General features: G+C 38.9%; 1 protein-coding gene across 1 annotated transcript in view; it reads right to left on the minus strand.

The window, feature by feature from the left end:
• LOC137197342 (1-phosphatidylinositol 4,5-bisphosphate phosphodiesterase beta-1-like) overlaps window positions 1-20,650 on the minus strand; it is a 29,001-nt gene that overhangs the window by 3,633 nt on the left and 4,718 nt on the right. Inside the window, exons 4-31 of the mRNA XM_067610688.1 lie at window positions 19,577-19,717; window positions 19,406-19,485; window positions 18,128-18,181; window positions 17,391-17,466; window positions 16,760-16,860; window positions 15,788-15,951; window positions 14,430-14,576; window positions 13,149-13,306; window positions 12,937-13,019; window positions 12,451-12,535; window positions 12,038-12,203; window positions 10,191-10,246; window positions 8,793-8,889; window positions 8,254-8,338; window positions 7,727-7,851; window positions 6,779-6,933; window positions 6,400-6,567; window positions 6,218-6,317; window positions 5,456-5,560; window positions 4,562-4,674; window positions 4,338-4,488; window positions 4,116-4,169; window positions 3,074-3,251; window positions 2,730-2,862; window positions 2,374-2,450; window positions 1,748-1,837; window positions 1,533-1,590; window positions 1,271-1,357 (exon numbers count right to left, since the gene is read on the minus strand). Of these exons, the coding sequence (XP_067466789.1) occupies window positions 1,271-1,357; window positions 1,533-1,590; window positions 1,748-1,837; window positions 2,374-2,450; window positions 2,730-2,862; window positions 3,074-3,251; window positions 4,116-4,169; window positions 4,338-4,488; window positions 4,562-4,674; window positions 5,456-5,560; window positions 6,218-6,317; window positions 6,400-6,567; window positions 6,779-6,933; window positions 7,727-7,851; window positions 8,254-8,338; window positions 8,793-8,889; window positions 10,191-10,246; window positions 12,038-12,203; window positions 12,451-12,535; window positions 12,937-13,019; window positions 13,149-13,306; window positions 14,430-14,576; window positions 15,788-15,951; window positions 16,760-16,860; window positions 17,391-17,466; window positions 18,128-18,181; window positions 19,406-19,485; window positions 19,577-19,717 (3,087 nt within the window). The remainder of the gene's footprint in view (window positions 1-1,270; window positions 1,358-1,532; window positions 1,591-1,747; window positions 1,838-2,373; window positions 2,451-2,729; window positions 2,863-3,073; window positions 3,252-4,115; window positions 4,170-4,337; window positions 4,489-4,561; window positions 4,675-5,455; window positions 5,561-6,217; window positions 6,318-6,399; window positions 6,568-6,778; window positions 6,934-7,726; window positions 7,852-8,253; window positions 8,339-8,792; window positions 8,890-10,190; window positions 10,247-12,037; window positions 12,204-12,450; window positions 12,536-12,936; window positions 13,020-13,148; window positions 13,307-14,429; window positions 14,577-15,787; window positions 15,952-16,759; window positions 16,861-17,390; window positions 17,467-18,127; window positions 18,182-19,405; window positions 19,486-19,576; window positions 19,718-20,650) is intronic.

Here is a 20,650-nt window from a genome sequence, read left to right on the forward strand (position 1 = left end):
AAAGTATATCTGAAGCTAATATGAGGCTTCAGCAGACTGAGTTGGTCACATCAAGCAGATTTTAGTCTAAAATTCCTTATTTGTGTTTCCTTGTTGAGCTGTGGTGAAAGTATAGTAAGAAAAAGAAGGAATTTTGTACTAAAAAGACTTTAACTTTGGAAGATATCCACTTTATTTGACAATTTTGGATAGTTTAAGACTTATATTAGCTTCAGATAAACTTTTAAACAAGTACTGTGGATTTCGTCCTTCATCACTTACACTGGATGTGCATTTGGAGGAAATCTTTTAATGCTCCGTATGAACAGGAGGAATGATTACGGCAGGAAAAAATCTGTTTCAATGTTCACTTGGACACCTGCCCGTTGTTTTAAGACTTTGACTTTTAAGAAAATGTGAACCTCTTATTTAACTTTAATTTCCAGAAAGAAATTGTGAATTAATCAACTAGTGCTATGCAAATAGGGTCATCGAGATAAACAATTGAGGGCGCTAATTTTTCAGTTGGGTGCCGTCGAACTGTTGCAGAAGAAGAAAGCGCCACAAAATGATGTAATTAAAACAGTCAAACTCAAATGTTTTTGTCCGCTGATATTTTTCGTCTCGTCCATGGAAGCTTGAGTGGAGCTTTAAATCGTCACAATACGTTCATTAAGTCTGTTTCCATTGCACTTTCTCTAATCTTGCTTTTATCGTTTCCAAATTGTAAATGTGAATAAAAACAGGTGGATGAAAAACCCACATACTGATTACAGATCGCTTCAGATTCATTGCCCTGTGAGGGTTTCTTCAGCTCGTACCATAACTGGATACTGAAGCTAAAAAGTTCTGATTACGTAAACACAGAATCAGTGAGATACATCCGTGATGAATCAGCTCCCAGTCAAAAACAGCACAGACATTCGCCTTGTTTAGGTGCCACTGTAGAGACAGATGGGCTGTACATATGGAAATGCAACCAGCTGTTGTCAGCCATTACTGCCAACAGTTGAACAGCTCCAACATGGCTGCCAGAGGGCATGTTACATCACTCAAACACGCCGCACGTCGACGTCAGCGCTGATCCTAAAACTGTGTGGGTGCGAAAGCAAAAAACAGCAGCAGCTTGGAGCCCCACGTATAAGAAATCTCTTTCTGTGTCAAGCGTGAAGAATGCAGAGTAGTAGGTGGTGTATTTCACAGAGGTGAAACAAGTAATAAATTAATTTCATAATGAACAGAAAGAGGCAATGATGGGAGGCTGAATACGCTGTTTAAATATGCTTTTTACCTTTGGTTTCTGGTCTTGAATCTCCTGCAGCAGCTCATTGTGTTGTTCCACCAGCTGATCGTGGCGCTTCGCCTGCGTCTCCTCGAGCTGGAGACAGACAGAAAAAGAGTGTGAAGAGGCGTTTTATGACTGCAGAGAGTCAGAGAAGACGGTGTTGCATCCATAAAAGTTTCATCATCCTCTATGCATTATTCAATCTATAGAAAAGCCGATCAGAAACTCTTTGTGCTGCTATAACCCAGATTCTTCATCCTCCGCTCACCCGTTTTATGTTCTGGACGACTTCATTGACGTAGGATTTATTGATCTCCATCTTCTCCCTGGGAAGACACAGACAGATGGGTTGAGCTCCGTTGGTTCTGGGCTAAATATTTTTCTCTTTTGATAAGATTAGCAAACATTATCGGTGCATGAAGTAAATGAAAGAGCTACAGCAGGTATCTAGGGGGAGATGGTGGGGGTGTTTATGGATCGTACTCCTCGGCCAGATGTTTCTCTTTGGTCTTCGCCTGGTTGATCTTCTCTGTTCTCCTTCGATCCATCTGTCTCTTCAACTCTTTCTTCTCTCTGAAGCAGCAGGAAAAACATTGGAATGAATAATCAGAGAGATGATTTGGTATAAAAAAGTTTTTCTAACTTGGATCTGCAGCAGGTAGAAATGTTCTACAAGGGATCTGCCCAAAGTATCAAATTTGATGTATTATATTGAACGAATTTAAAAGATTTACACCTCTTATAATAAAACCATAACAGAATAATAGCCTCAAATCAGAAATGTATGATGAATATGAATAGTGTACGCACATTTTGACATCTTCTGCAAAATGTCCTTCCAGTCACTTCTAATCCAAAGCCATTCAAAATATATATATTTACAGCTTTGCTTAGTTTATTGGCATCTGTCTTTTTTCCTCAGACATACATGAGATACTCTGCAGAGATCCATCTGCCACAGCCTGAAACTGCTTAAGAGAAACGCTCTTCAACGGCTGTACGGCCGTTATGAAAGAAGCCGTTCACAGTGTAATTCTTTGTGTGATTCCTCGCAGAGATTAAAGACCCAACAAATGTGATGTAATTTCAGCCCCAGATTTTCATCTTACTTGTCGCAGATGTCTTTGAGTTTCTTCATCTGGGCGTTGTGACTCTCCTCAGCCAGACTGCTCAGTCGCTCTGTCAGCTGGAGAAGAAAAAAGGAGCTCATGTTGGTTCATGTTCAAAAACATAATGGGACAAGTTAACACAGAGCCAGAGGAGCATAAAACAAATTACTTAAATTCTAAACGTAAAACATACTGTATAACCTCATTTTAGAGCAGGGAATCTTAGCTTTTTGATTTCTTGATTGTAATTATATTGTTTTTCCATATATCATCATTCAGTTGCACTTATTGGGGACATCAAAACTGACTGGTGTAAAGGTCAGGGGTCATCAGCAGCTGTTTCTGTTAGACTTTACCGTTTTGATATGTTCTCTCTGTAGATATTTCTGACTGTAGTACTGTTCCTGCCTCAGAGCCAGAAGCTGCTGCTGCTGCTCGTCTTTCAGCTGCTGGAGGCGGTCGTCTTTCTCGCTGTCCGAACATGAACCCCTGATGAGCACAAACACAAATAAATACCCCACCATGCATCGTACAAAAACACAGGAAAACAAATAGATTAGTGATGAATTGCAGACTTTTACATAACAATAATAATAAGATCTCACCACATACTGGTGCATCTTTATTCCATATAGTTGAAATATCTTGACAGTCTGTACAACGATATGATATTTTTCATGTTTAGTAAGAAAACGCGTACCTGCTCTTGCTGCACTGTCTGGCTGTCTTCTTGTATTTGTTGTTGAATTCTCGGAGGAGCTCTGAGGTTTTCTTCTGGTGTCTCCTCACTAACTCCTTCAGCTCCTTAAACTGACGTCTCTGCTCCTTCTGGTAAAGCTTGGACTGCTGCAGACTCTCTATGGTGCACACTGGGACATCTGCTCACACAGGTTAGGATACAGGATGTGTTATAATTGATCTAGATAATTAGTAAAACTGACTTTTCATTATAAAATTCGGGTTTTGCGGTTATTGCTGAAGAGTTTCATAGGACACAGAGGAGAAAACTGAATGTAATGGGCACCATATAGATGTGTGCATATGAATGTAGGCCACTGTAGGCTCATCTGTTCTATACTAAATTCTGGATGTTGTTATTTTTACTGTTGTCTGTTTTTTGCCGTTTTGTGCGGGTGTGTGAATTATTTTTGAGTGCACTGTGTTGTGGTTTCATGATTCATGTTTTACCATGTCAACATAAAAAAATTGACTTAATTTATTGTATATGACTTTTATTCCCTTAAAGTCTTAACAAGTTGGTTTTCCGACTCATTTAAACTTAAAGTAAAAACATCTCAGTCATGACTGAGTTGTAAGATATTTGAAGCAGCTGTTAGCCACATTTCCAATAAATGTCAAAGCACGTTTAAGTCAGATTAGATAGTAAAAAACATATTTAAAAGCAAGATATCTATTTTTTTAATATGAGGATTATTATGAGTCACTTTGATCTTGCATTTGGAAGTTAAACTAGTCAACTGATATCACATTTATGGTTGGAACTAATTACCTAAATGACTTGAATATGCTTGATCATTCTGTACTAAATGAATCGCCAGTTTGGGTTTGACTCACTGTACTTCTTTCAATAAATACACATTTGAAATAATAATGGTGCATTTGATATTGTTGAGAGTCTTTAGAAAGATATACTTCACCTGGATGTGATAGATGAAGTTCATGTGTGTGTTTCTACACTTTTTGTAAGAATCAGTTCTACCTGATTTATGACAATCACTGACCTATCAAAACACTTAAAACCAGATCTTCAGTCTTTGCTGCTGGTTTGGCTGCATCTAAGATACAAAGAGAAGATAGCAACATCATTAACAACAATAACATTTATAATAGTATTTCTTAGCATTTGAAAATTTTTTAAACTTTAAACTTTGGGCACCCTTTGTATTCTAGGACATTTTTAAATTACTATGTGGAGTCTTTCCATGTTAATAAATGATTGCTACCTGTTGTAGCTGCTTGCTGATTGGCTGCGGAGGCTTTGGGCGTCGTGGCGATGGGCGTGTGTCCTGCGGGGCCGGACGCGAGGCTGAGTCCATTCTCCAGCGGCGCTGACTTCTGATCGTTCTTACGCTCTGCACAGCTGTCGGCTTCATCCTGAATATAGAGAATTACAGTCATAAATGAAGCTTTCAAGACAAAGACTAGAGACGCTAGAAAGAGGACTGACCTCGGTCTGTGTGTCTTCCTCTCCGTCCTCCAGCGTCAGAGCCGCCAGCTGTTTGGACCTCTGCTCCAGAAGGTTGACATATCGAATGGGGTTGGACAGAGCCTCTATTACATCTAGAGAGGAAATATATAGAAATAGACACTTACAGAGCTGCTAGCTGTGCATCAGAAGGTCTGTATGGACATAGTTAATACATTTGAAGTTGGAACAGTTGTGTATATAGCAGCTGTAGAAGTTATACTTTTTGTAGCTGGCGGCTCAAAAATGTTTTTTTACTCAAACACAGGAAGATTTTTTTTTGTCGTTGTTGCCAAATGTAAAGGACTGATGTCTGGTCAGAGGTTAGGAACACAAGAGTTTAAATGCATGAAAGGAGCTCCAATTGTTTGAGAAACTACTTTAGCACATTGACATAATGGACAATATATAGACAGTCTCTATCTTGCACAAGACTGAGAGAATAAAGTCTTCATAGATGCAATAATGCTCATCACCCCAAAAATGTGTTTGCATTGTGCCAGATTTAAAAAACTAGGCAAGAGAGAAGGAATTATTTAAATCAAAATGGTTTACTCTGTTGAAATCATGATTGTGCTCAAGAAAATTGTTCAACATCTATCTTTTATGTAGTGTTGAGTATTCATGAGTTGAAAGCTGGGGTGCATGAACGTGTTTTGTAAATTTCACGGCTGTCTGCATCTTTGAATTTTATATTTTTTGTGTACAAGAGGAAATTTTAGCCTCAACATCAGAGCAAAAAAACGTACAATACGTTTTTAAACAACGTGGACCACGAATATCCACAGCAAAGTTCATGGAGGTCTGACCGTGAGACACCTCGTCAAAGGTCAAAGTGTTGTGAAGGAGAAAGTTTGACTTGACAGTAGTTTATACCTGCAAAGGTGTCTGGGACGTAGTCTTTGACTTCAATGTAGACAAACACAGCCGGTAGAATCAGAGACTGATTTTTCTCATTTCTCAGGCCGATATAACGATATCCTTCAAAGAAAACATGAACACATGAAGTCTGACGTAATCATCGTTGGGGTTAGTTAAGATAAACAAGATGTTGAAAGACTCTGGTGAGTTCACACCCAACATGTAGTCAGTACAATCACGCAGAGCAAGATTACTAAGAAAATTACCAGTTATTTCATTTAAAGTGGTGTATAACATTTTATCAAAGCAGCAGCGCCTCTGCAAGTTGTTTTAATGGGTTTTTGTGGGAGGCAGGATGTGTCTCCCAGTAGGCAAAGCAAGCAGAAGAAGCCAGCAGAAAAGACAGCAGCAGCTGCTGAATAATGTGACAAATACATCAGCGGATTTAGAGTCTACACGGGTGTTAAATGAGACAGGAAAAGAAATATGCAGATATTATCCTTTCAAGTTAGGGATTAAAGTAATAATGTGTGACATTTGCATGTAAAGAAATGTCCATTATTCTACTGTCTACCACATTTTGGCATAATACAACCATTTTCCTCATGATTCAGGAAGGCTTTTACACTTTTAAACAGTAGTCTAATGAGTATTCTGGCATAGTGCTGCATTTACACAAGCAAAATCCACTTTTTTTTTGGAATAATAGAAGAAAAACTAGTGTGTAGAGTTATAGAAAGTGAAACTGACAGAAAAAAACTAAACTAAACTAGGTACCTGGTCTTATGGCAGACACTGGGATAATTCGATGACCAATAAACTTCCCTCCTTCCTCAAACGCAGCGATTCTCAGAGAAGCCAGAGTAGGAAGAATCACCTGTCAGAGTCAGACCATTAAAAGGCAGATTATGGTAGAAAAGCATTAGATTCTCCCTCCTGTTTCTCTGCAGGTATCTCACCTTTTTGAACATGATAGGCTCTTCGTCCCACACTGGGTTGATGGCGTTGTTGTTCTGAGAGGTTTTGGTCTTCAGCGCTTTCCTCCTGGTGTCCACAGGAAGTCCAAACATCTCCACCTCCACGTACACACCCACCCTACGTTCAGTCAGGAACTGACCTGAAATCACCTAAAACAAAACAGAGAGAAACATGTCTCAGCGAATAAATACACACATGTAGTACAGCAGTGAGAATTCATAACAAACTAATTGGTTTATCCTAGAGGACTGCAGAAAAATACAAGTATACAGTCAAAATGTGTTGCCTTAAAGCCACTATATGTAGTATTTGAACATTTCTGACTTTGGTGACTCCTACTGGAAACTATTGTAGCTGTACCTTCACAGAGAGGGTGTTAGCTACGATGCCGTCCACTGTGTTTTCTGTAAAAGGGTCAAAGTGTTTGTCTGGCCGCCTCATGAACTCAGGCTTCAGTCTGTAGCCGCTCCGACCGTTGTACTCAAACATGAAGAGATTCAGCTGCATGGACAAATCTGGAAGACAGGGATGATGGTAGCTTTAAGGCTGATTTATGGGAGGTTGCTGGACACTTTTGATAAGAAATGACACAGACACCGTCTTACTTTGTTGCGCAATGTGATTGGGTAGTGTTACTAACATCGCCATGGAGATTGTAGTTTTCACTGAACTTCCTTGTTGATATTTTGGTCTGTAACTTTAGATAACTTGTAACATCCTTGTTTAATTAGCTTGATTAATTTAGCTAGCTCACCAAAGCATAAATTGAAAATGTTGCACGACTCTTTAATTTCTGTCGAGCCACATTTATCAAAAGTGTCGAGTGATGTACCATAAATCAGCCTTTAGAGTTGTTGAGAAGTAAAGTAGAAGGGGTTATGTTGGGGTTTTGGTTGATTGATTCATCAGTACAAACAGAAAGAAATCAGGTTTGTTAAAAGTTAAAAGTACAAGACTGTGACTGCGTAGAAAAAATTTTGAGTCCAAAAAGAAATGCAGCACAAAACATGATGTCACTAATGGGGTTTAATTGAAGTTTTGATGTTCAACTTTGAAATCAATAAATACATTTAGGAGCTTGAATCATGGCAGTTTGTGGATCAATTTGGGGATCAGTTAAGGAAATATGGCACATTGTTTTCAGTGGGTAATATTTACATTTGACCTAATGTACCAAAAAGAAAGTTGAAATATTTAGAACCACTGACTTCAACATAACCTGTTGGTGTTGATAAATTATCCAGGTGAGTACTGTATCTTTGTTTAAAGGTGCAGATTTAAAACAGTGAAAAATATACAGTTTTTTACCTATAGTTTGGTAGTTGAGAGCCACCAGCTGACATCCAGCGTTCCAGAAAAGTTGAGGCATGAAGTTGGACGAGTCAACTCTGGTTCCTTTTGGATAGATACGACTCAACTGGGATTTATTATATCTGGTTGATGCAAAGTTAAGGACAGTTATAGAGTGAGTTCGTTCACTTTTATCCCCTTGTCATCTTCCAATTGCACATGACCAAAAGAAAACCGTCACTCATAACATCATATAAACATATACTTAATTTCAGGTAACAAATGTTACTATAGATATTACTACAGCTGCTAAAACACTTTTATCTATCATATTTATTAAACTTTAATGTATTATATCTATTATACACTGGTATAGACACTGGTAACTGCAATTATTGAAAATAATATTAAAAGTCACTCATTGACTGAGACAGATTTTGAAGGTGTTTTCTTTTTCTTTTTAAGCATCAGAAGAGGAAGAAGAACACAAAGAAGAAGCGGTTGCCATGGTACGGTGTAACTGTGGTAACTGTTGCCAAGGATACTCTACAAACTCCACTGGCGACTTTGTGAGGTGCTCCAAAGCTTTGGTCTCCACAAAAGACGACATGTTGTAACAGCGGGCTGCCTCTACACACACACACCCACACACACAAACACACACACACACACATTTTCCAGATACCAATTATCTCGGTAACTACATGATTCTCTTTTGACATCAATTTGAATGTCTTTCTTCCTTTTGGTGGTTTTTAGATCTTGTTGGTAAAATGCAAGGACACATGTCTTGAGTTAAAACATTATATTGATCAAAAATACACTTTTATATCTTATTTTTTTTACTCCTAAGCTTGTCGTTTCAAGAAAGAAATAATAATAAGATCAATGACTGGAAACATGCTACTCTAATTACTACTTAATTTTCATCAGATTATCCTTAAGATGTGAAATGTACAGACAAATCCTGAGGCATTAAATGATACTGAAGGACACCAGAAAGAACAATTTAGAGCAAATCATTCAGACAACCAGAGTGTGTCTCAGTGTGTCAAACTACTGGGTTCTGATCTGCTTTTCTTACTCTTGGAGGCTTCAAAGGAGTTGAACTTGGTTGGTTGGACGTAGTTTACCAGAGTCGACATTTCCTCTGTTGCCACGGCTTCCCGCTCTGCTGAACCCTGACATAAACAATGACAGGAAAAGGGAAGTTTGGGTCTAAATATTCACCGATCCAAATCAGCGAGCTGGGTTAAACGGTGCAACACAAGGTGTCTGCAAGTTCAATTTAAGACCTTTTGAACACCACATATTATGCAGTTTAATACTTGTTTCAGGATCATACCAGACAAAGATATGAAAGTATGGAAAACCAGAATGGATGATATGGCCTTCAAGTACTTCCCAGCAGTATAATTCTTAATGATATAATTGATTGATATAATGTGTCCTGGACAGAAATAAGTGGTTGAAAATGGATAAATGGGTTAACTGATGAATAATGATTAATGCATTTAAGTTCTTTTAAGTTTTTGCCAAAATAAACACTATGTGTGAGCTTCAGCTACAGCACAATCTACTGTTGAAACAATCTCTCCTTTAGTTTATAGGTGTATAATGTCTCCAATTTTATAACTTTATAACATTAGTGCCTACTGCAGGAAAGAGATATAATAGAGATATAATACTTTTTAAGGCCTTTTAAAGAATTAGAAAACTAATTTCAACGGTTTTTAAGGCTGTTCAAGATCCGCAGATACCCTGCACACAGGTCAGATACACAGTTTTCATTGTTTTGGTCCTGAACTCCAACGAATTTTAGTCAGGAGTTTTCAGCATGTAGTAACAAAAAAACAGCTTCATCATCATTGAAACTTAACAGTAACACCAACGTAACATAAAAACAATAGTAAACAGCAAAACCAACACACACACACACACTAACCTCCTCTCACTATCACACTCCCACAACCAGCCTTTTCTTTTCAGTTTTTTTGCTGTCTGTTTTCTCTATAATGAATTCCATCTAGTCTGTTTAAAGTCTGTTTAATTCCTTTCTTTTCTTTCAATGTGAATGGTGACATTTTTATCTCCAGTTTGTGATTCTGTTTCTTTTTGTATTTGCCACCAAATTTTCCAGCTTATCTGTTTGTGAAGATAAATCGAGACTGAATCGAGCCAGTAAACAATAAGTCGTGGCTTGTATGCTTAAAGCTGAGGCGTACTGTGAACACGGGAAGGACAAGGAAACAAAACAGCTCCGACACAACACATTAAGAATAAACAACAACAAACAGCGATGACACCATAAGACGACTTAACAGCGACACACTGCAGTGACGACGGCGAAATTAAAACGACAACAAGAAGCAGCGAGAGTCAAATATAATAAAACCGCCTCGATGGTAAAACAATGAGAATAAACAACACTTGTTAACGAATGGAGACAAGCAGTGAGGGTGACTGACCCACAGCCACTAACCTTTTTACCATCATCATCTTCATCATCATCATCTTCCTCACTCTCAGCTTCCATCTCTGTTAAAATTGAAGTTAAACAAGTCTTCATCTTTGGTTGTTCTCTCTGTCATCGCTTCTTTTTTTTTTTTTTCCCAAATATCAAAGACCAGTTTAAAAGCATCAGCATAGTTATGATCACACTCATGTCATTCTAACATTTATTGTGCATTTTTAATATCATTTCACCACATTAAATTGAGGTTACATTTACATTATTAATGTTTTATGTGATATTTTTAATGTATCAAAAGAGGAGAAGAAGTAAAAATGTTAAAATCACTTTATGAAAAGTGTTTGATATGCAGTAACACCTCAGTTAATGACAACTCATGGTTGCTGGTTGTCATAGTAACATGCTTTGTGGCTTGCAGTGGCTAGTTTTTCAGGTGCTCAGCAGAAGGGAGGGGCTCCATGATAAAAAAAAAAAAAAAAAATCTTAAGGACGGGTGCAGTGCAGTAAAAAAAAAAACTTTTGGGAACCACTGTAGTACATCATCAGTGACTCAGACATGAAGAACTGTCCTTTTAACAACACATGTATGTGCAGACGAGGTTTGTAGCATCATAGAAACACTTAAGTTTAATGAGAGCAACCATAAAGCTCACCAGGATAGATTTAGCTGATCATTAGCCAGCTCTTATTCAGAACATCATCTACACTCTATAACACGGTGCTTTACTGTTTTTTTTTTTTATTAATGAACAATAATGTTTCTTTGTTTTTAAAGAAATTGTCTGAAGCTGTCTATCAAACATTAAAATCAATCCACAAATAAACCAACAGTAGATATTCACACACAATATCTGAGTGATGCAGCAAACTGAAATTTGTGATTTGTAGCACAAAAAACAAACAAGAGTATAAACCAGATAGATGCCTTTAGTTTTGTAAACAAGCAGCTGCTTTAAATTCTCACATTCAGCCCACTCAAGCGTCCACTGACTAAAGGGTCACGGCCGGTGTATGAGTGTCTACTTCAGCACAGATCGTCTGCTCTTTGTGTACAGCCGGGCTTTTAGCAGACAAGAGCGATGGCCTACGTGGCGGACTCGAGCCTGTTTTTAGGATTTGCATATCAGACGTGTCAATAAGGTTCCCTAATTCACCCCCCCCCCCCCCCCTCCCGACCTCACCCTCCTCACCCTCCTCACCCTCCCCGCTCTGCTGTTTAATTGCTGCTCTGGGCTTCCGACCTCATCTGGGATGTCCTGCTCATTACTGAGACCTCCCAGATGAGGTGCAGAGGAGCGCAGAGGAAAATATCAGCATGAGGGGAACAAGTTGCTTCGTCATCATAGAAATTATAGCTGAGTAATTTGAGGTGTCATCTGACAGGCGATCCGAATGCGACAAATTCATAAAACCGTGTATATGAAAACCATATGACCCAACTTTTTTGGTGGTTTTCAGCCTGTGGTATTAGCCCAAATTTTTCCTGCCACTCTCTCTAAATCTGTTAAAAAAAAAAAGGCACAAAAATGATCTTGGTGATCTGAATTTCTATTAACCTATCACACTCACTGCGGCACTGAAGCTGCAGTGCTTTCATTGATTTGGTGGTGACTCATGGTTGTGAAGACCTACGTCTCAAATATGTGAAAACAGCTCAAAAGATACACAAAAACACCAATAACCCTTTGGTGCCAACATTTTTTCAGCCATATGCAGCCGTTGTAGCTTCTGAAACCACAGAATAATTATTGTCCCTTATTTAATTGATTTGAATATCAGGTGTCACAGCTGAACACATTTCACATATATTTCAAGGCTGTAAAAAGTCCTTTTGTCTTTGTGTGTGTGTGTCTTACCTCCTGTGTTGTTGCTAGGAGATACTGGTTCGTTGCTCTGATTGGCAGGCTGGTCCGTCAGTCTCTTGGTGTCGGTGTTATTGGGCGGTTTGTGAGATTTCTTGTTCTTGATGAGAATTTTGCCCATCAGCTCCTGAGGACTGGGTAGGGGGACACCTGACTCCAGCTACACACACACACACACACACACACACACACACACACACACACACACACACACACACACACACGCTCATACAGCCAATGGATATGACAGTATAGCTGCTAGCTGCAGCTACCTAATAAACATGAAATTAACGGTTATTTAGCAGTTACTGCAATCTTCTGACATAACATTTGTCCTGTGTGTGTGTGTGTGTGTGTGTGTGTGTGTGTGTGTGTGTGTGTGAGGGAGTGTGTGTGTGTGTTCTTACAGGATATTTGTCCAGGGGGTCGATCAACAGAGCTTCTCCAAAGATAGATTGACAATATTCAGCCATCTTAGCCTGCTGCTTCAAACTACAAGATAGAACATAAACATAACAGATATTTTAACAAATCACAGACATTTCTGTATCATTTTATACACCAGCTGATAAGTAACAAGGAATTGTAATAATGAAATGCCAGAGATAAGCTCAAGCAATTTATTTATCAACCGGAGAGCGCTGACATCTTTATTTTTCAACTGTAAAAATGTAGCACAGTGAACATATCTTGGTCACAATTATTTTATAATCAAATCCTTATCAAACTTTTTAAACTTCCTGTAAAAAGGAATGTTGTTAGTGTCCAAATATAGTCAGTGTTAATCAAGCTCTAATAGATCTTTATATTATAAAGCTAGTTAAGCATCTTACATTGTAACCTCTTTGTACAAATAGATAAACACAATAGAAATGAGAGAGAGAGATTCTCACGAGTCCACGTGATTTTCAAAAGACAGTATGACGGGGAAAGGTGAGGTCTTGAAGGCGCACTCTGCGATGGCTTCAATCACTTCCTGGAAAATAACAAATAAAATCAGCACATCAATAGTAACAGCGACTGTAACTACAACATGAGACATTCAAAATTTGCTCTTTTGGGGGAAACTTTGCTGTTTTGGCTGAAGCACCTGATGTGTACTCACCTTGAAGGGGATTTCTGATGTCATGGTGAACCCGTGTGTGATCACAGGTTCCTCCTCATTAGTTCGTCCTTTCCACACATCTAATTCCACACAACGGCATCCGGCCAGGAGAACCTGCCTGTACATCTCCACCGAGGAGCTCCCTGCCAGCTGGCCCGCTGAAACACATTTAACCTCTTTAACGACCTGCTTAAGCCAGTTGTAAGCGGGAGCATCACGCAGTAATGAGTAAAAGCAACTGGAGATGATTGGAAAGGTTCGGGGACACCAGTGACACCACAAACTAAAAACTCCCGACCTCCCATAAGGTTAGGCCTAGAGGTCTGGAGTTTTATACATGTTGACAAGATGTAGAAGGTTTATGATGTTCTGCACAGTTCTGGTATAAAGCATGTCCTTATTATTGTTATTCAAATATGACTCATTTTGTTTGTGTTTTAGCCACATGCTAAACAAACACATTTCCAGAAACTAGAAGGTGTCACTTGTTAAATGAAGCCTAATACATGCATCATGGCCTCACAGTTCTTCTGTTATAAGCTTTTCCATTTGGCCAAATAGGTGAAAATTCTATAAAAAGGGTGGATGTTAAGGGGTTAAATATAAAGTTATCTCTCCAAGACTACATGGACAATGATTACTGCTGGTTGGATAAAGAAAATAGAAGAACACAGTCTTTTAATGAGTTTATTTGTTCTGAGCAGAGAGGAAAAGCTTTAAAGCCTCGGACAAACAATGGACAACAAATTCAATGGTCAGTTTTTACATTCTGTAAAACATCTTCCTCTCTGCTACTGGGCAATTAGGGAACTTGCATATATAATACGGAGGCAGAGGAGGTACAATAGGCTTATGATCCCCCTAAAAAAATCCAAGACATGACCCAAACCAGCTCTCAGGTTGTCCCTTTCTGGTTTAAAATTTGTATTGGAGCCAAAAATGGTGAGTTTTAACCACATTGTCTGTTTCATTGAGTCCTTTTGTGTCCATTCAGGATCAGATTTTTTTTAAAGGATGATCACTGGTTCTAGTAACATAGTCAAGGGTCCTTTCAGGTTAGATAGTGACAACTGCACACCAGGTGTTTAGCGGAGGTGATACAATGATCTACAGAGGACGATCATGTTGAGATATTTTAGATGAGGCTGGAGTCAAAATAAAGCCGAGCATGATGGTCTGTGTTCTTGATGGTTTGTATCACATGAATAAATAGCTGAACATTAGCATCAGTCCAGACTGTGCTTTGGAGGCAAGCGTATAGTAGTGTGTGTGTGTGTGTACCTGTCAGATATGTGTTATGTGATGAGTTGATGAAGTAGTGAGACAGCGGAAAGCTCATATCTTCAGACTGATCCAGTTTTTCCGGTGGGATGACGCCGTTCTCATCACTGGATAGATAACTAGTGAACGCCTGGAGGGAGATGACACCTGCGCAACACACACACACACACACGCACACACACACACGCACACAAAATTATGAGGAGGAGGACAGTTATCAATATGAATGAGTACATCTGCCAAATGTTAGAAAAACATTAAAGAAAATAGAATTTGTGTTTAATCTTCCTGATTGAAATGATCTGCCATGTTTCCTTGCTGTAAACATTTTATACATCCTCAAGTGCCCCTTTAAGCCTCTTTCTTAACATCTTATTGGTTTTGTAATATTTTGGATCTGAAAAATACATATTATTAAACTTGACAACAGTTCAGTCATGCCCAACAAGTCCTATAATCTAAACAACATTGCCTTCGACCCGTGTAAGTGCTTTTTTGGTCTGCTGCCTCTATGCTTGAGTTTCAGCAAATAAAAGCACTCGGTTCAGGTTAAGTCACACCGCCTCTCACTTTTGCTCCTCAGCTGTTTGAACAAATGACCAAGGACATGTTTTTTAACAGGAAAAAGACAGTCTCCTCATGTCTGATGGGAATCTTTTGAGCTAGAAGTTGAGCAACATATTAATATTTACAGCTTGTTTCACAAAGAAATCACATTTTTTGATCTTGATATACAAAAAAATCAAATGAAAAAGTCCAAATGAACACTAAAGCAATTGATTCTGGCCAAATGATCAGTTGGGGAGATATACAACAGGATTTGCCACATCTAAAGATACTGATTCCTGAAAAAAAGTCTATTAGATATCAGGATGTTTAAGTTTTTCCTACATATATGTGTATTGTTGACAAGCACCAGTAACGTACCAATACAAGGACCAACATGTAAATGATCTAAATATAAAAAGTGTCAGTTTTCGTCAGTTTTCAGAAGTGGTGAATCAGAAGAGAAAAGACAGAAGAACTCATACTTGTGTTGACGGATTACATTATGTTGCAGATGGAAAAAAAAAAAAAAATTATGCAACATCATGCTGGATTCAAAGTAGATGCCAAATCATCTTTTTGGCAGGATCCAACACAAATGTGAGCACCTTGAGTGCCTGTTTTAGCAGTTTCAACTCTGTGTGGGTGGATTATTTTGATATCAACTCTTGTACACACACACACAAGTGCATATTGGTAACAAACGCAGCTGACTAGCTAATGGCATCTTCAGCTATTTAGGAATATTAAAATCTCAGTGTGACCCCGAGGCTAAAAGGGCAACATCTGTCCTTGTGTGAGTTTTTTTTTACCTTGTTTCAGCAGCTCCTGGTCATGTTGGTACCTCTCAATCAGACTGTGTGTCTGCGCGGGGCGAAGAGGCGGGTAGAGGATTTCGTTCAGCCTCGGGTCTCTCTGCTTGTTGTTGATGAAGTCTGTCATCTGGTCGACTGACAGCGACCCGTCATTCGCTCCTCTATGGTGCACAGCGGGGTCGGAGATGAGGTTAGAGGGCATGGTATATCTACGGCTACTCAAAACATTTTACATCTGCCACATTTACAGCCTTCAAGAGTGTCAAAATATGTTGTATCACAGCGCATATTTTTATTTGAGGAGTGGCAGCCAACACTTCAAGGCAAAAAAACACTTGTACAAACATACTTAAGTGCCTTGAGTGATTTAAACCTACATCAATCTTAAAAGTTAAGTAGTTAGTAGTAAAAGTTCATTTACTTACTGGTTCCAAAGCTAAAACACATTGTTTTGACAAATAAATAGATCTATTTCATTACCCAGTTACGAAAATCTATTTTTAAGAGCTGAAATATTTAGTCAGTTAGTTGATAAATGATAAATTGTATGAGGATTTGATCATCAAGTCATGTTCAGACAACATGATTTGAAGACTCTGGGAACTTGTGATGTATATTTGTCATCATTTTCTGAAATTTTATAGACTAGTTATTTGAATAAAATCATTAATAGATTAATAAAAATGACAAGAATCATTAATTGCAGCCTGATTTTGAACATACAGCACTAAACTTGATCAATTAAAGCGATTAACACTCGCAGGTTAACGATACGGTCGTTATCTCGCTCCTTCTTTGTTCATAAGTGGGACAGAAGATGAATCATTATTCATCGTTCTTCCCGTATCAAAGAACGCAGCCTGAAGCAAATAACAAAAGACATAAAAAGGCTCGTTTTGTAAAGCGTCTTCCTCCCAATTAAAACATCTCGAGTGTAGTTCAGGTGAACGATTTTTTCTGAATACTTACTGCAGTTTAAAGATGTTGCCGAGCTCCGGACGAGGACACAGACAGTCTAAAAAACTCCTGTAAACTTCCAGAGTAAAGTCCTCCAGTTTGACGCTGTCGCCCTGTCAAATATATAAGACGCAGAGTTTAACACAAAGACATTTTTTACATTTATAACAACTGAAATTGGCAGTGTGCATGACTTTGAGTGTCCAGCATCTTCCTAAACCTTAAAAAATCATCAATTTTCTCCTCATCTTTCATTTATTTCTCCATCAAAATGAATCTTTCTATGCTCAGAGACTCAGTGTGCACGGATAAATCTGACTCTCGCTTTTTCCACTGGTTGCTTAAAAACTTGATGACCCAGATATTTGAGCTCATTTCACCTCACCATGCACTGTGAGTCATTCTGGACAAAAAAGCACCAGAAAGAACACCTCAACTGTAAATAGAAAAATGGAGGAAAAAGGGGAAGGATAAAGCTTAAAAGGATGTGTCTGTGTGTGTCGTATATATGTAGTTATACGAAGTGAAGGCAAAAGCTTTACACAGTTTTCTCTACACTGTATCAAGCAAAAGGTCTGTATCCTCGCCATAAAACTCTATTTTCTGCCGCTAATAACAGAAGAAACATATGTGAAGTGTGTACCCGTCCGTAAGGCAGTCTGCAGTTCTCCAAGGCATTCTCTACTTTCTTCCTGTCTGATGAAAACAGCCGACCGATGCTGCAATGAACAGTGACATCACACCGTTATCAGCTCATCCTTAACAACAGCACGCCACCAATCCAAAACCTACATTTTTTACTTCTTAAAATATCTCCTCCTGACTCCCCTCCTCTATTTATAATATCCCCAAATTTACTCCTGTAACTACTCCAAATATCCTGCTCTAACTTTACAAAACACAATCCCCCCCAAAAACTCTTGGTCTACCAAAATTTCACCCAATAATTTGCAGTGTGTTTCTCAACATCCCCTCGAATGTTGAAACCATCTCGGCATCCTTAAAACGTCTAATCCACTGTCGACTTCCAGGATATATCATCTGACCTTAATTCAGCTCTTGGTTTGCTACTAAAATACCGCTTTCCTTCATAACTGTATTATCCATCTCATGCGCCAGCAGTAGTTGATTACCAGGTCAGTGCTGAATTAAGCACCTTCCTGAATCCTGTCCCTGTTTTTGCTTTCCCAAGTGCACATGGAATTAAGTTTATTTTTGGAAGCAAGGGACAGAAAAGAGCAAAGTTTAAGTTTGTTCATGTCTCTGCAGATTTCTTCAAGCTATTTCTTCACTTTCTCTAACACGTGCCTCAAACTTAACATTCAATTAGAGCCATTTACTGAAAGATTAGAAGGGTAATAATAATCATCAGGAACTCACTTCTTGACAGGAATTCTCCCCTCTGTGTTCAGCTGGAGGGTTAACCTGACGTACCTGAAACAAAAAGAGAACAACTGTTTTTTTTTCCGCCTCCCGGGTCAAAGGCTCCCAAGGTCCACAGACCTCAAGGGTGTGACAATATGAGACTAATTATTGTAATCGTAGACTTCAATTATTCTCCTTCAGTCTTCCCACTTACAGTTGAGACAGACAGCAACATTTGTTGGAGGTCTTGAGTAAAAAAATCTATATTCAAGCCATCTGTTTGGTCTCCTTGTTGCATTTATCCTGAAGATCAGAGTTATTCTGAGAAGAACTACATGGAGCAGTATCTCTGGTGCCATTAATGTTGAGAAAATTTGGTGCAGCCTCATTCAAAATTCAGTTTTCACCATAGCAACCTGCACTCTTTTAGCACCCTTTATATAAGAGTTTGGGAATTTTGTATGATTTTATGCTTTCAGCCTTGAAACCAGCTTTGAGGAGCTAAATATAACTTGCTTGTCATTTTACAGACATAGATTAGTAGACATATAGTAGATGTCACCGTAGCGGCATTAATCTTGAACCAAACTTACTTGAAAATTGAAATAACTTCATGAATTCATATGAAGTAAAAAATAGATCCCATTAAGACTAACAGTAGATTTCTATAATAACTTTAAAGGTTAACTAACAATGCATTAGTCAGAGCATATTTCAGATGTAAATCTTTCAAAATGGGTCACAAATGTATAGTTTCAGTAAAAAAAACAAACGAATGACTTCCATAAAACAGCTGGGCACTGCAGTTTTTAGCAAATGTTACTCAAACATGAGTGAATAGAACATTTTTTTGCGGATTATTCTCAACAGCAGATTAACTCACATTTGATGCTCTAGTGAGTGTTTACTGCAGCCGGACGGTGTATGTGGGTTTCACTCAAAATAAACTGCAGTATGTGCTCATAGCAATGAAGGAACATGTCACCCGGCGCAGCGGTGTGACTCACTGATGTGTTTTTAATAGGTTTTGGACAACAGCAGAGGTCTGTGGCACAGAGGGATAAGATATATCAGACTTTCTGGCTACACAGACGATCGTTAGTAGATCAAGTCACTGTAGGTTTTGGTCTTTTCTTGGAATGTGATGACAATAAGAAAAGTAAAGAATATCACCAGACTTATACTTTAAATAGACTGAAGACAAAGTGTGCTTAAAGTGTGTGTATTCATGTTTTGTGTATGTGTGTGTGTGTGTGTGTGTGTGTGTGTGTGTTTGTGTGTGTCTTCACTCACGCTTTCAGCAGACTTTGGTCTCTGTTGAGATTGTAGCTCAGGAGGTTGGAAGACAGAGAAAACAGTTCCTCACACCACACCTACCAAAATCACACACTCCATCATCATCATCATCATCATCATCATCATCCTCTTCCTCCTCCTCACCAGTCCCTGACATCATCACTGTACCTTCGCTTCTTCCTCCTGCGTCGCTATGAAGTTGAGCTGGTTGACGTTTACATGGTCTGAAGCCGTAACCACGGTAACCATGCGGTTCTCGAGCCGGCCAACCAGGTTTCCAACATCCAGCAGCTCCCGCAGCTTGGCCTCCTATTGGACGATACAGAATGTCGGCTTAAACGGAGGCATGCCGGAGGCACACGGAGGTGACAGAGGGAGGTTGAGGCTGTTTGGGACAGTTTGTTTGCTTCTCGTTTATCAAAAATAAACATCTGCTCTTAAGGTGACAGCATGATATATCTCACAGACAGTTAAAGTTTATATCCAGTGTGAAATGTTATATATATTTGCTGCATGTTACGTAGTGGCAAGGATGGCTGCAGGTAGTGTGGTTGAAACTGTGGTAATGCTTCTCTTTGAGGATGATCAGGTAAATATTAGGTGGTACAACATAAAAAAAAAATGTTTAAACTGCTGTTTGTTTGGTTGAATGTTACCTCACTGAGGCTAAACTTTAACTTCATCTTTGGACAGCTTGCAAGAGTTGGCAAAGACAGTACAACAGTTTTCTTTTTTTTTTCCCACTTGAACTCAGTCATGACAAGCCATGATAACCATGTTGTTTATCATGCTGAGAGTAAACATGGCATGTTGTTTCTTGGCTGAATCAGCCGTCCGTAAGTTGGCACAAGTGGCGTGTGCTATTTCATGTGGAAACTCTGCTGATCCGGTGCAAAAACTGGCGATGTCTTGGGATTTGGAGCACACACACGATTTACCCTGGACTATCCATCATGCACCATAATATATTATTATGCAACACACTGCGTTTATTTACTCATGAATGTGTAAAATCTCAGACACCTTTCATGTGATTTTGTCAAAACCTTGACAAACGAATATCTGCAGCATTCTGGCTTTCGAAATACGGCTGTTTGGCCCATTTGGGAACTACAGCTCAAAATATGGCAACATGTAGTCCATCCATCCATCCATTTTCTATACCACTTATCCTCTAGAGGGTCGCAGGGGAGCTGGAGCCAATTTCAGCTGACACTGGGCGAGAGGCAGCTTACACCCCGG

This window comes from Thunnus thynnus, chromosome 14 (genome assembly GCF_963924715.1).
Source record: "Thunnus thynnus chromosome 14, fThuThy2.1, whole genome shotgun sequence".
Taxonomy (NCBI): Eukaryota; Metazoa; Chordata; class Actinopteri; order Scombriformes; family Scombridae; genus Thunnus; species Thunnus thynnus.